A 12266-nucleotide genomic window follows, 5' to 3' on the forward strand; every position below is an offset into this window, starting at 1 on the left:
GTAAAAATTCACAAAGGTTTTAAAAGCCATATTGTTAGGAAAGCTTTATATAATGTTTGGACTCATTATAAAGAACTGTTGGAAAATAAAACCCCAAGGTGGCCGTCGCCAATGGAAGCCAAGGAGGCGAAAAAACTTAATATGGAATCTAAATGGCCAAAATACTGGGAAATTTTAGAACAAGAGGGTGAGAAAGTGAAATTACAGAGCTATGAGAAATTGAAGTTTAAAGTACGAGATTAGCTCCATTATTATCAAATAATGGAGGTATATAAACAAGACAGAAAAATTGGCTTCCAGGTGGAGAGCTCAAAACTTGAAACAGAATTGCTAGATCCCAATACTAAGAATTTGTCAAGAATGTATAATTTGTTGCTGAAATGGAATACACAAGATGAAATAGTTAAATCAGCAATGATTAAGTGGGCACAATACATTGGTCATAATATCATGTTTGCTGACTGGGAACAGTTATGGACCACCGGTATAAAGTTTACGGCATGTAATGCCCTAAGAGAGAATATTATGAAAATGATTTACAGGTGGTACATGACCCCAGTCAAGCTGGCTAAAATTTATCATTTGCCCAATAACAAATGCTGGAAATGTAATGAAACTGAAGGTACTTTCTACCACCTTTGGTGGACATGCCCGAGGATTAAGGCCTTCTGGGAAATGATCTATAATGAAATGAAGAAGGTACTTAAATGTACCTTTCATAAGAAACCAGAGGCTTTTCTCCTGGGCATGGTCGGCCAATTGGTGCCAAAGAGAGACAGGACTTTTTTTATGTACGCTACTACAGCAGCAAGGGTACTTATTGCAAAGTATTGGAAGACACAAGAACTACCCACTCTGGAAGAATGGCAGACGAAGGTGATTGACTACATGGGTATGGCCGAGATGACTGGCAGAATCCGTGACCAAGGAAAAGAGACGGTGGAGGAAGATTGGAACAAATTTAAAGTTTATCTTAAGAATGATTATAAAATTAATGAGTGCTAAAATGTCGAGGTTAGAGAAAAAAAGAGGATTACAGCTGTAAATGATTAGGTAAGAGAGAAGGGGAAAAAAGAGCAATTAGTTAAATTAAGTGAGGATTTGCTGAAAGAAATTTGGAAATAGGGATGCAGAAAGGAGAGGTATGGGGAAGTCGGAGAAGCAATGTTTATGAAAAGAAGGTTTTGAAATTATATTTGTGTGTGTTTGTGTGTTTGTTTGTCTTTGTATAGTGTATTGTATTGTGTGTTCAATATGTGTTGGAAAATCAATAAAATATTTATAAAAAAAAAGGATGGATAGAACAGAAACCACCAACCAGGTGACGGGAGTTGTAGGCCAAAACATCTGAAGTCAGAGGCGGTCCACCATGACATGGGGTGAGGCAGCTGCCTCAGGCAGCGGAAACCGAAGAGGCCCCAGTGAGCGCCCCACCTGCCCCACAGGAGCCACCCAAGTAAGGGAGGGAGAGGTGGCAGAGCTCAGTGTAAACTTCTCCCATTGCTTTTTCCTACAAATGCTCTAAGTTAACTGCTATGAAGAGAATGTTTCTACTGCACAGGAAGTAAACTGGGAGGAAACTTCCGTTTGGATGGATTGGGTTTAAATGCCTGTTCTGAAGCTGCTCTGTTACTCAGCTCTGCCCGCTCCCTGTTCCAATGTAACTTGTACTGAATGTAAACAGTAAAAATTTATGTCATTTGCAGTATGATAGTCATTTCTTGGAGATCTGTTAATATCCACAAATATAACAAATACAAGTTATGTTTTAGGGACGTATGTTTTTTTCCCTCACGCCAAATAGCATTTTCAGTAAAAGAAATGACTGAAACAATTACCGAGTAATACCTTAGCAACGAGCTAACTCACGACACCACTTTATGAACTTTGCCCCCGCCCTTCTCGTAATGTAATCTCGCAAGATTTGGAAATACTGCATGATTCCAATGTTAATTGTTCCCTATCTTTTCAAATGCTATATTCTAAAAAACAATTTCAAAAATGGACCAATTATGTGCAACATTATTTTATATAGTGCTGCGATAGAAAATGCCTTAGATAGGAAGAAATATTGAGAAAAATAAAGTGTTAGTTTTTCCTCACACTGTTTACCCAGGATATCCTTTCAATGTGTTAGTAAGGTAAAGGTAAAGGTACCCCTGCCCGTACGGGCCAGTCTTGACAGACTCTGGGGCTGTGCGCCCATCTCACTCAAGAGGCCAGGGGCCAGCGCTGTCCGGAGACACTTCCGGGTCACGTGGCCAGCGTGACATCGCTGCTCTGGCCAGAGCCAGAGCCGCACACGGAAACGCCGTTTACCTTCCCGCTGGTAAGCGGTCCCTATTTATCTACTTGCACCCGGAGGTGCTTTCGAACTGCTAGGTTGGCAGGCGCTGGGACCGAGCAGCGGGAGCGCACCCCGCCGCAGGGATTCGAACCGCCGACCTTTCGATCGGCAAGTCCTAGGCGCTGAGGCTTTAACCCACAGCGCCACCTGCGTCAATGTGTTAGTACACCTCCCCAAAACTATCATAACAAAAGATGAGGGGAAGTAGGGATTGAGATGTTTCTTTACAACAGAAAGTTTATGCCTATGAGGGGAACAGAATCCTGTCCATCTCCTCCTGAAGGCCCAGATCTGATACCAGAAGAGAACTGGGCTGAGGAGAAAAATGTCTTGGTGACCAAGCACAACCAAGGAGAGTGAGGAGTGTGCAGCTCCCTTCAGCCACATGACGACACCAAGACCCCACCTTTCCCCCCCAAGGAGCACAGTGTAATGCATATGGGTCTCTCTCTCCTTCACTGAAATCCCCCAGCCGCCCTGTGAGGCAGGCTAGGCCAAGAGGCAGTGACTAGCACCCAGGTCACCCAGCCAGCTTCATCCCTGAGTCCCCCAGGTCCTAGTCCAACACTTTACACCTTTCTATATTCACACGCAAAAGTGTGTGTGTGTGATCGTAACTTTATAATAAATAAAATATAAAACATTGTAATTATAAAAGTATTTTATTAAAATTACGTATTCTAGACTTATATTATTATACCATTCTAAAATTTAGGCTATACACATACACTCCTTTTTCCTTGTAAGTGGAAAAAACATAGGAATAAGTAAACACAGCTCCTTCATCTTGTCAGTTTGGCCCTAAGATATGTTGAAGCTGGGATGTCACTTTACATACCTCCATCCTGTATCACTATAGAGTGCACTGTAGCATCCACACTGAGGCGAAACAAATCTCCCTGTTTGAGTACAACTTTGTTTTCTCGATCATGTCCAGGATTCCAGTTCTTAAGGCGAGGATTTTGATCTGGACAATTTTCTGCAACAGAAGCAAGAAACACTTATAACTGAAGTATCAAGGCAGCCAACTCATGCTTCAAGTATTTTTATCCAACTCTGTTGGTATCAGATTTGAATAAAGACACAGTAAAAAGCTCTCCATTCTACCCATAAGAAAAATCCTCTGAATCTGAATGAAGTTCAAGTAAAGTGATCTGCACTTTCACATTAGTCAATCAATACTCGGCAGTCTTTCTTACCTTTTCATTTTATAGCCCCTGGAAAGGAGCATGCCCGCTTTAGAGTTTCAGAGGGCAATGCAAAATGCCTGGGGTTTTTGTTCAGTTTTTCTCTCTGTTCAGCTGTTCCCATAATTCATTTGGATATACATTTCACATTAGGAAATACCATTGCTCTTCAGCTTCTGAGTTTTGGCCCACATTAAGACCATTTTTACATGGGTCCCAGTGTTTACAGGGCATCTTCATCCAATTGCCATTTTTTACTGTTTAAGATACTCATTTTCTGTTTTGTTCTAATCACAGCCTGCAATGGTCTCCTTTTCAGCCCTTCTGTGAAAAAAGGGAGCCATTAGCTCCATTCTGCCCCCATGTACTGCAATGAGTCATGTAAAATATCCACAAGTTACTGACTCATTCAGCCAAACTACTCATTTCCCTTCTCTCTATTCTTCCTTACCAGTGATTCAACATTTCCTGATACAATACTTTACTTGGATGCAATAAAATTGTGAAAATTACACTCATGTTGCTCCTGTTTCCTTTTAGAGAAAGCTTTACAGTAAGTTTCACTTGACTATTAGGAGTTGCTTCCTGCTATTAAACTTATTTGGCTCATGCTGATAAAACATAATTACTTTGGATTCCCTCTCTTGCTTAGTGCTTTCCCCCTTAATTACAATAGATTTCTTATTATTCTTTAGCTTCTTGTTACTTGCATGTCCATGTGGAGTTGCCCTGCCAAAAAACCCAAACCCTTCTGAATGCAGTTTGAAATGAAATAAAATGACCGTGCTTTTTATTTAAAATATGCAACACCCCCCTTTTCACTATAGAGATCCCCAGGAGCAGCTTAAATTGCAAAATAAATGTTTTAACAAAACAACCACACAATTTTAGACATGAGGATGAGTCATTTGTGACAAACCAATTGCTGTAAACAGAATACAATATTAGGTGGACGTTTGGTCCAGTTCTGGAAGGCCCGTCTTTTTTCAATCCTCTAGTCTTCAACCTTTTCAGACCAAGGACCCACTTGTAACCAAACATGCTTTGGGGACTTCATTCCTCAGTCTTTCGCCCTATACTTGCATGGCGGTCGTATTCTGTTACGACTAACCTCTGACAGGACCATGACCCGCCAGTCAAAGACCATGGATAAATCAAATTGTAGTGCTAGTGGTTCTCAGCAATACTGCCGTGTGATCTTGCATTTGTGATCCCTCCCCTTTTGCCCTTTTCCAGTTATCTGAGATTAGGAATTTCTCCCCATCACTCATCTTAAGCACACTTCTTCAAACCATCTGTGCCAATTATCAGTGCAAGTGCTAATAATGCTTAAAACTATATTAATGAATTTTAGTAATTAGACAATTCTTGTTGACTATTTCAGTTATCAGAAACACTTAATAAATGTTATTTGACACTGTAGTAATTTTTATTAGAGACTTAGTTTTAAATGCACTGTCTAAACTCCATCTCTTCGCTCAAGGTTTTTGCAGGAGTTTGATTTAATATGGCCCCCTACTGAGGGCAGGTTTGCAAGCAATACTGTTATCATTTGCATTTTTATGTGGTTGGGATCTCTGATTGGATCTGTTTTATTTATACATTGTAACCCCTGTGGGATCATTAATTGTCCAAGGGAAGGCTAAAAGAAGAAGAAATAATTGGATGTGTTTGAAGAGGAGGGGAGATACATTTTTTAAACAATTCTAATCCAGTCTCTCCTCTGGAGTCAACTCTATCACGTTAACATAAGAGATACTAAAAGTTATTTTAACAACCCAGTAACAGTGTAGAAATAAACATGGGATTCAAATGGGTTAGAAGCTCTTTCTCCCTTCATTGTAATTGATTTACATTCTAGGAGTGAATCTCAGAACTAATAAGGAGAGGAGTTACTTTAATTACCACCAAGCAAGAACTGCACGGTTAGTCAAATAAGAAGCATGGTTAGAGTGTAGGAGCAGGACCTGGGTTCAAATTCCCACTCAGCCATGAAAACTGCATGACTTGGGCCAGTCACTCACTCTGAGCCTCACTACCGCACAGGGTTGTTGTGAGGATAAAATGGGCAAGAGAACCATGTACACCACCTTGGGCTTCTGGGAGGCTGGGCTATAAATGCAATAAATACATGAATAATTGGTTTATGTGAGGAATTTTATGTTCAGATGGAATGATTCCTTCCCCCCAACCTCAGGAAGTGTGGGTGGGGCACAGAGGGGGAAGAGGTGGGGCAGGAAGCCTCGCTGTGCAAGCAAACGTCCTTGTGCAGGGCTTCCGCTGAAGGGGCTCATTATGGGAATCCAACCCTAAATGCACGATGACATCTAGCCGTTGGGCACATGGCGTGAAGGAATATCAGCTGTGATGATGCTGCACAAGAATACTCATCACCTGGAGAAATTCTGCTCTGGTTCTTTGCTGTTCCTGCCAGTGTTCTTGACAGACATGCTTCTACTGCAGTGTGTACAATGCTGTCCTGTATTTTGTTCAGAAAACACTGTTCATGTAATGAGACTAGGAAAGACATTTACCGTATTTTTCACTCTATAGGACGCACCCAAACCATAGGACGCACCTTGTTTTAGAGGGGGAGAACAAGAAAAAAAATTCTCCCCCTCTAAAACAATGTGCCGTTCAAGGTGCGTTCAGTCGCCTTCAGGCGGCTACCTTGGAAGCCTGGAGAGCAAGAGGGGTCGGTGCGCACCGACCCCTCTCGCTCTCTAGGCTTCAGTGAAGGCAACCCGAAGCCTCCGGAGCGCAGCGGGAGTTCCTTGTGACCTGCTCTTTGGGGCTGGCGGGGGGAAGCCCACCGACTGCCCCAAAGAGCAGGTCGGGGAGCAGCGGAAAGGCGCACAGCCTTCCTGCTGCTCCGCGAGCTTCTTGGGGAAGCCTGGCCCCCCCCCCAGCCGGGAGAGGCAATACCCCCACCTCCCGCAAAAGCCCACAAAAGCCGCGCACCCTTTAAGGAGCGTGCAGCTCCTGCGGGCTTTTCTACAAGGAGGGAGAAGGGACTGACTGGCAGCATCAGTCCCTTCTCCCTCCTGAGGAAAAGCTCGCAAGAGCCGCACGAAGCTTGTGTGCGGCTTTGGGGGGCTTTTCCTGCCTGCCTCCCCCCTGCATTCGCTCCATAGGACGCACACACATTTCCCCTTACTTTTTAGGAGAGAAAAAGTGTGTCTTATGGAGCGAAAAATACGGTATACACTTTTCTGGAAAATGCCACCTTGAGCGGGACTATATGGATGCTGACAAGTAGTTCTCTACTGCTGTTCTATACGTTATGTAACTTTGCTGTGGAAGCACAGAACGTGAGAACAGATGAAGCCAATGGGCCTTTATCACAGTCACTAGTGTCAACAACAGAGAACGGTCCCTTTCTTTTGTTTTTTAACAGAGGAATAATTATGTGTGTTTTAAATTATACGATTATAAATTATACAAAAACTAGTTTTGAAAACTATCAATCTTCTTCCAGAACAGCAGTACAAATATTTGGATTTTTCTATTGGCACTTAGTAGTGGTACTAAGTAGTAGAAATGGAAACTCACCATCAGGAGCATATTTTGATGCTATCCCCAAAATAATGCCAAGTGCAATAAAAAACGAAAAGCTAGACATAGCAAAGCAGATGAGTGTGTTTTTGTGTCTTTTCTTTCTGCTCGCTTCCGCCTGACTGCGCTGCCCATCTGCTGAGGAGGCTACTGTTGCACGAGCTTCCTGTCTTCCAGAGGTAAATTTGGCTGAAGCTTGGTTCTTTGGAGGAGGAGGAGGACGAAATGGGACAATTCTTCCTGGGAAATAGCCAGAAGATTTATGGCTGCTTCCATTCTGAGGCTGAAGGAAGGCAGGAGTCCTCCCTCTGGGATCAGCGGCTTGCATGTTATGCAATCACTGGATTAAAAACAAAAGGGGGAAAAAAAGATTAATGTTGAAGTGTGCGAGGAGTCGTTTTAGTTATGCCCTGGAATTATTTATGTGGGAGTATGTATACCACCAGGGACGCCGGTGGAGCTGCAGTTTGAATCCCCGCGACAGGGTGAGCTCCCGTTGCTCAGTTCCAGCTCCTGCCAACCTAGCAGTTCGAAAGCACGCCCAAAAGTGCAAGTAGATTCATAGGTACCACTCCAGCGGGAAGGTAAACAGTGTTTCTTTGCACTGCTCTGGTTTCGGTGTTAATCGTGCTGGCCACGTTACCCGGAAAAACTGCGGACAAACGCCGGCTCCCTCGGCCTGTAAAGCGAAATGAGCGCCGCAAACCCAAAGTCGCCGGCGACTGGACTTAATTGTCAGGGGTCCTTTACCTTTTTATGTATTCCACCAGGTTACTCCAAAGCTAATGTAGTGCCAATGGTGCTTCCTAGCCAAGGACACAGCAGAAAGTTAGCTTTTTATTATCCAAGATAACAGCTCTGGAAACCTACGCGCATCACTCTATTGGCTAGCCAGCTATTCCTAGGTCTGAACTCTATGGCGCTGTTGCAGCAACTGGAGACCAGCCCCCTTCCACCAATTGATGCACCTTCCCGACGGGCTGCGCTCACTCTGCCTGCACAGAAGCTACGTCTGCTCTCTCCTGGTTTTTGGAGACAGTGGTACAGGGGAGGGTGGAGAGGCACCCTCTCCTTCAGTTGCCTGGTCTGTCTCTTCCTCCAGCTCTGAAGCTTCCTCTGATTCTGACTCTTGCCTCTTGGCTGGTACAGGTCCCTACAGACCACTGCCCCCCCCCCCCCAGTCTGCAGCATCCCTTCACCCAGGGCACGCTTGTCAGCATCTGGCCAGTCCCAAATATTTAGAGGAATTTTTTTTGCAAAAAACAGAGCTCAAAAGCATATGCCAATTTTCATCCAGGTTCTGCCACATTTGCACAAGATCACACACAAAAGATCTGTCTTTATAGCCATTAGAATAACCTTTGAAGAAGTTTGCTTCAAAATCTATAGCACTGTTAAAAACCATTACTCCATATCATGCCATGCTAACAGGACTATCATAAACTGCAATCACAAGTAAACTATTAGGATAATAAACTGAATTAGTTTTAGCAGCTGACCTCCTTTCTCCTGCCGAAAAAAATTATACAATTTTCTGTTTTTCAGGATATCTCGAATATTCAATGAATAGATTCGAGGAAAGTAAACACACTGTCCGTAACATCTCAGCAGTGAAGAAATTCTACACTTTACCTTTGAAGAATTCCACTTTAAGCTAACTCTTGCTGAGCTGCCAGCATTAAATAAGAAACAATTGGTGGACTGGTGATGGTATCATCCCCAGGGCATTAAAATACAGCAAGATATAGGCTGGAGCTTCTGATGTGCCAATCAAGTCCAATATATATTAAGAAAACATCTTTATTAGGCTAACCAAGATGCCAGAAAATAGTGTGCAAGCTTTCAAGGTCCCCAGAACTCTTCAGCAGGCTAGATGGTTAAAAGAAAAAGACAAGTGAGGGGTAGCAGAGAAATTGGCTGCTGTTCAAACCAAAAGTCCTATACAAATTTCAGATCCCCACCTGTTGGACAAATTTGCCCCAGGAGTCTTCCCTAGAGCGAGTCAATTGCTCTGTGAGAAGAAGGAGTCAGAAACTGAGATCAGGCAAAACCAAAGGTTGCTTATTCCTGAGACAGCGCTGCACGAGCAACTCCCCAGCTCATGCTGCAAAGAGGGCACATCAAAGGTACTTTATACGCTAAAGCCCATCCAAATTTCCCTCCTACAATCTCCTATTGTTTAGGAAATTGCAGTTTACCAACTTCCCGGTCCACCTATTTCATGTTTTCCCCCTGATATGTAACCCCACCGTTACATACCCCCCCTTCTTCATGCTGATTAGCTTTAGCTCCACCAGGGGCGGCTTGACTAATATTCACAGCCCTTTTAAGCAAGTGCAATAGCTTTCTAACTGTTTTCCTCCTTTTTCCCTTGTGGTTTTGAATCACCCACAAACCGTCCTAATACCTTATAAGGCATTACCTTTTGGCTACTCTCAGTGATTTCTTAACGTTTTATCACAAGTTTCCTCTTTCTTTGCCATGCAAGCAGTTACAGCAAGGCATGGTCATTCCTGCTAAGCTTTTCTGACCTGTTTATCCCTCACCACACCATGCTGAAAACCTGCTATTTGAATACATCCTCCCCAGCACTGACCTGCCTCAACAGTGGTTTTAAAATGAGCTAGAGAGAGATCATGTGCCACCTACCATCTGGATTTGTAAAACTGGCACATAATAAAAGATGAACAGCTCTCTCAAATGTTATGCCAGTCTTCCACTTTCAGTTCCACTTGCAGATCTGTTTCCCAATTGTACACACAGGCTAATGTGATAATTTATTTCCTCTATTACCAGGATATGGTCCATATAAAAACGTGGAGAGCCCTGCTGGATGAGATCCAAAGTCCACCTAGTGCAGCATCTCCTGTTTCAGAGAAAACCAGCATCTGCCCCCCACTCAACTATGGGTTGAGACCCCTGGAAGCTTGCAAATAAGAGAACATGGCCTTGTTTCCTGCTCCCTCCAACAAGGGGTAAACCACCCTCCTAAGTATTAGCAAGCTTTAAATATTCCCTGTAACTGCGGATAATCACTGTGGGTCTCTCATTTCCTTAGATGGAATCTTGATGCCTTTAACTTGAATAAGCAAGATTAACCCTAAACCCAGATACCTTTCTATGAAGCTCTAACTCAGGTAAAAAAAAAAAGTACAGAGTATGCCAACTGAAGCCTGGTGTGCTCAACTATACACGGCATGCTCAGAAGGACTGAAACGGGCCAACAATAAAAACAAAGGAAATATAGCAGCTAATCTCAAATCTTATGCAGAAACATAGCAAGAACGCTTTCTTTGTAATTTCAAAGCTGCAGAGTCCAATTCATCACTGCGATAAGATCATTGTGCCCAACGCTTTCAGAGGAGACAATGCCCAGCCAGACAGGATCAAAACATTAAAAGGAGTGCAGGGTACGCAAGTCCTTCATGTTTCTTGCCCCTGTTCCCTGTGTCACCAAGGCTTCAGTCAAAATGGGCAGCCCAGTATAAAAACCAAGGAGTTGGACATGGTGTGTTTAACCCATTTCCTTTGTTCTAAACAGGAAACAAAGCAGACACAAATCACAGGATAGTCAAGTAAATTCTCTGAACAGCCCAGGCCTCAGCATGCCCATTTCCAAGTGTGGCAAATGCTCATAACAGTAAGAACCTATAATACAAATTATTTCCTGGGGCCATTTTCTGAGAGTCCTCTTTCAGCACAAGTGTTGGTGCTGTTCTGGAGCCTGACAAAAAAACAGTATAAATTTCAGCCAAATCCCCACCCATACCCCCTAATTTGAAGCAGTAACAAAAGAATTTTTATGCCAGATTACTTATTTCAGCTATTCTAATTTTGAAACTTCAGAATATAAAGTATTCAGTATTTCCTTCCTCTTTCAAATGAATGCAGAATCAGAAACATTTATAAAACTGTAAAGTCACAGGGAGGTGATCACTGAGCAGGAGATTAAAATATCTGCAGGACTCCATTGCTTTCAAAACTTTGCTGACACCTGAATACATTAATGCCTCTTAATAACTTGTGCAGCGCAAATGAGCAGCAGTTACAAAAATGATAGTTTGACTAAAACAAACAAGATGATGGGGGCCACTAGGGGAGGGAGATGTCGTATCGCCACCCCTTGGTGTGTGGCGTGCTGCAGGGCACAATCCTCTTCCCAATGCTTTTTAACATCTTTATGCGCCCCCTTGCCCAGATTGTCCGGAGCTTTGGGCTGGGCTGTCACCAATATGCTGATGACACTCAGCTCTATTTGCTGATGGAGGGCCACACTGACTCGGCCCCGAACACACTGACCAGATGCTTGGAAGCTGTGGCTGGATGATTTTGTGGGAGCCGATTGAAACTAAATCCTTTGAAGACAGAGGTCTTCTGTCTGGGTCGGGATGGCATGGGGATGAGGGACCAACTCCCATCTCTTGCGGGGGCCCAATTAGTGCCACTGCCTTCCTTTAAGAGTTTGGGTGTAATCCTTGACGCCTCCCTTTCCATGGAGGCACAGGTTACAGCAACAGCCAAGGCGACATTTTTCCACCTTCGCCGTATCAAGCAGTTGGTCCCTTACCTTTCCCGCCCCGACCTGGCCACAGTGATCCATATGACAGTCACCTCCAGGCTATTGTAATTCGCTCTACGCAGGGCTGCCCTTGAAGCTGTCCCAGAAACTCCAGCGGGTGTAGAATGCTGCAGCGAAGCTCCTCACAGGGTCTCTGCCATGGGAGCATATTCACCTAGTGCTTTTCAAGCTGCACTGGCTCCTGGTGGAGTACAGGGTCAGATTTAAGGTGCTGCGTTTGACCCTTAAAGCCCTTCACGGCCTAGGACCCTCGTACCTATGGGACCGCCTCTCCTGGTATGCCCCACGGAGGACCTTAAGGTCCATATATAGCAACACCCTAGAGGTCAGTTAGATTAGCCTCAATCAGAGCCAAGGCCTTCTCAACACTGGCTCCAGCCTGGTGGAACACTCTGTCTCATGAGACCAGGGCCCTGCGGGATCTGATTTCTTTCTGCAGGGCCTGCAAGACAGAGTTGTTCCATCTGGCCTTTAGCTTAGAATCAGTTTGATTCCTTCCTCCTCTTTCTTTTTCCTTTCTCCTCCTGTGAAGAGGCTGCATCCTAATGTTTTAATGTTGTGTCTTAATCTTTTAAATTGTCTTTTAATCAACTTGTTT

The 12266-nt window shown here is 43.8% G+C and overlaps 1 protein-coding gene across 7 annotated transcripts in view; it reads right to left on the reverse strand.

Moving 5' to 3' along the window:
- CEMIP2 (cell migration inducing hyaluronidase 2) overlaps positions 1-12266 on the reverse strand; it is a 62355-nt gene that overhangs the window by 39449 nt on the left and 10640 nt on the right. For all 7 annotated transcript variants that reach the window (XR_014555944.1, XR_014555945.1, XR_014555946.1 and 4 more), the window contains exons 2-3: positions 7087-7429; positions 3186-3326 (exon numbers count right to left, since the gene is read on the reverse strand). Coding sequence is in view for 3 of the 7 variants with exons in the window: in XM_083701896.1 (XP_083558022.1) it covers positions 3186-3326; positions 7087-7417 (472 nt within the window). In the remaining 4 variants the exon portion in view is untranslated. The remainder of the gene's footprint in view (positions 1-3185; positions 3327-7086; positions 7430-12266) is intronic.

This window comes from Podarcis gaigeae (assembly GCF_964106915.1).
Source record: "Podarcis gaigeae genome assembly, chromosome: 11".
NCBI classification, from domain to species: domain Eukaryota; kingdom Metazoa; phylum Chordata; class Lepidosauria; order Squamata; family Lacertidae; genus Podarcis; species Podarcis gaigeae.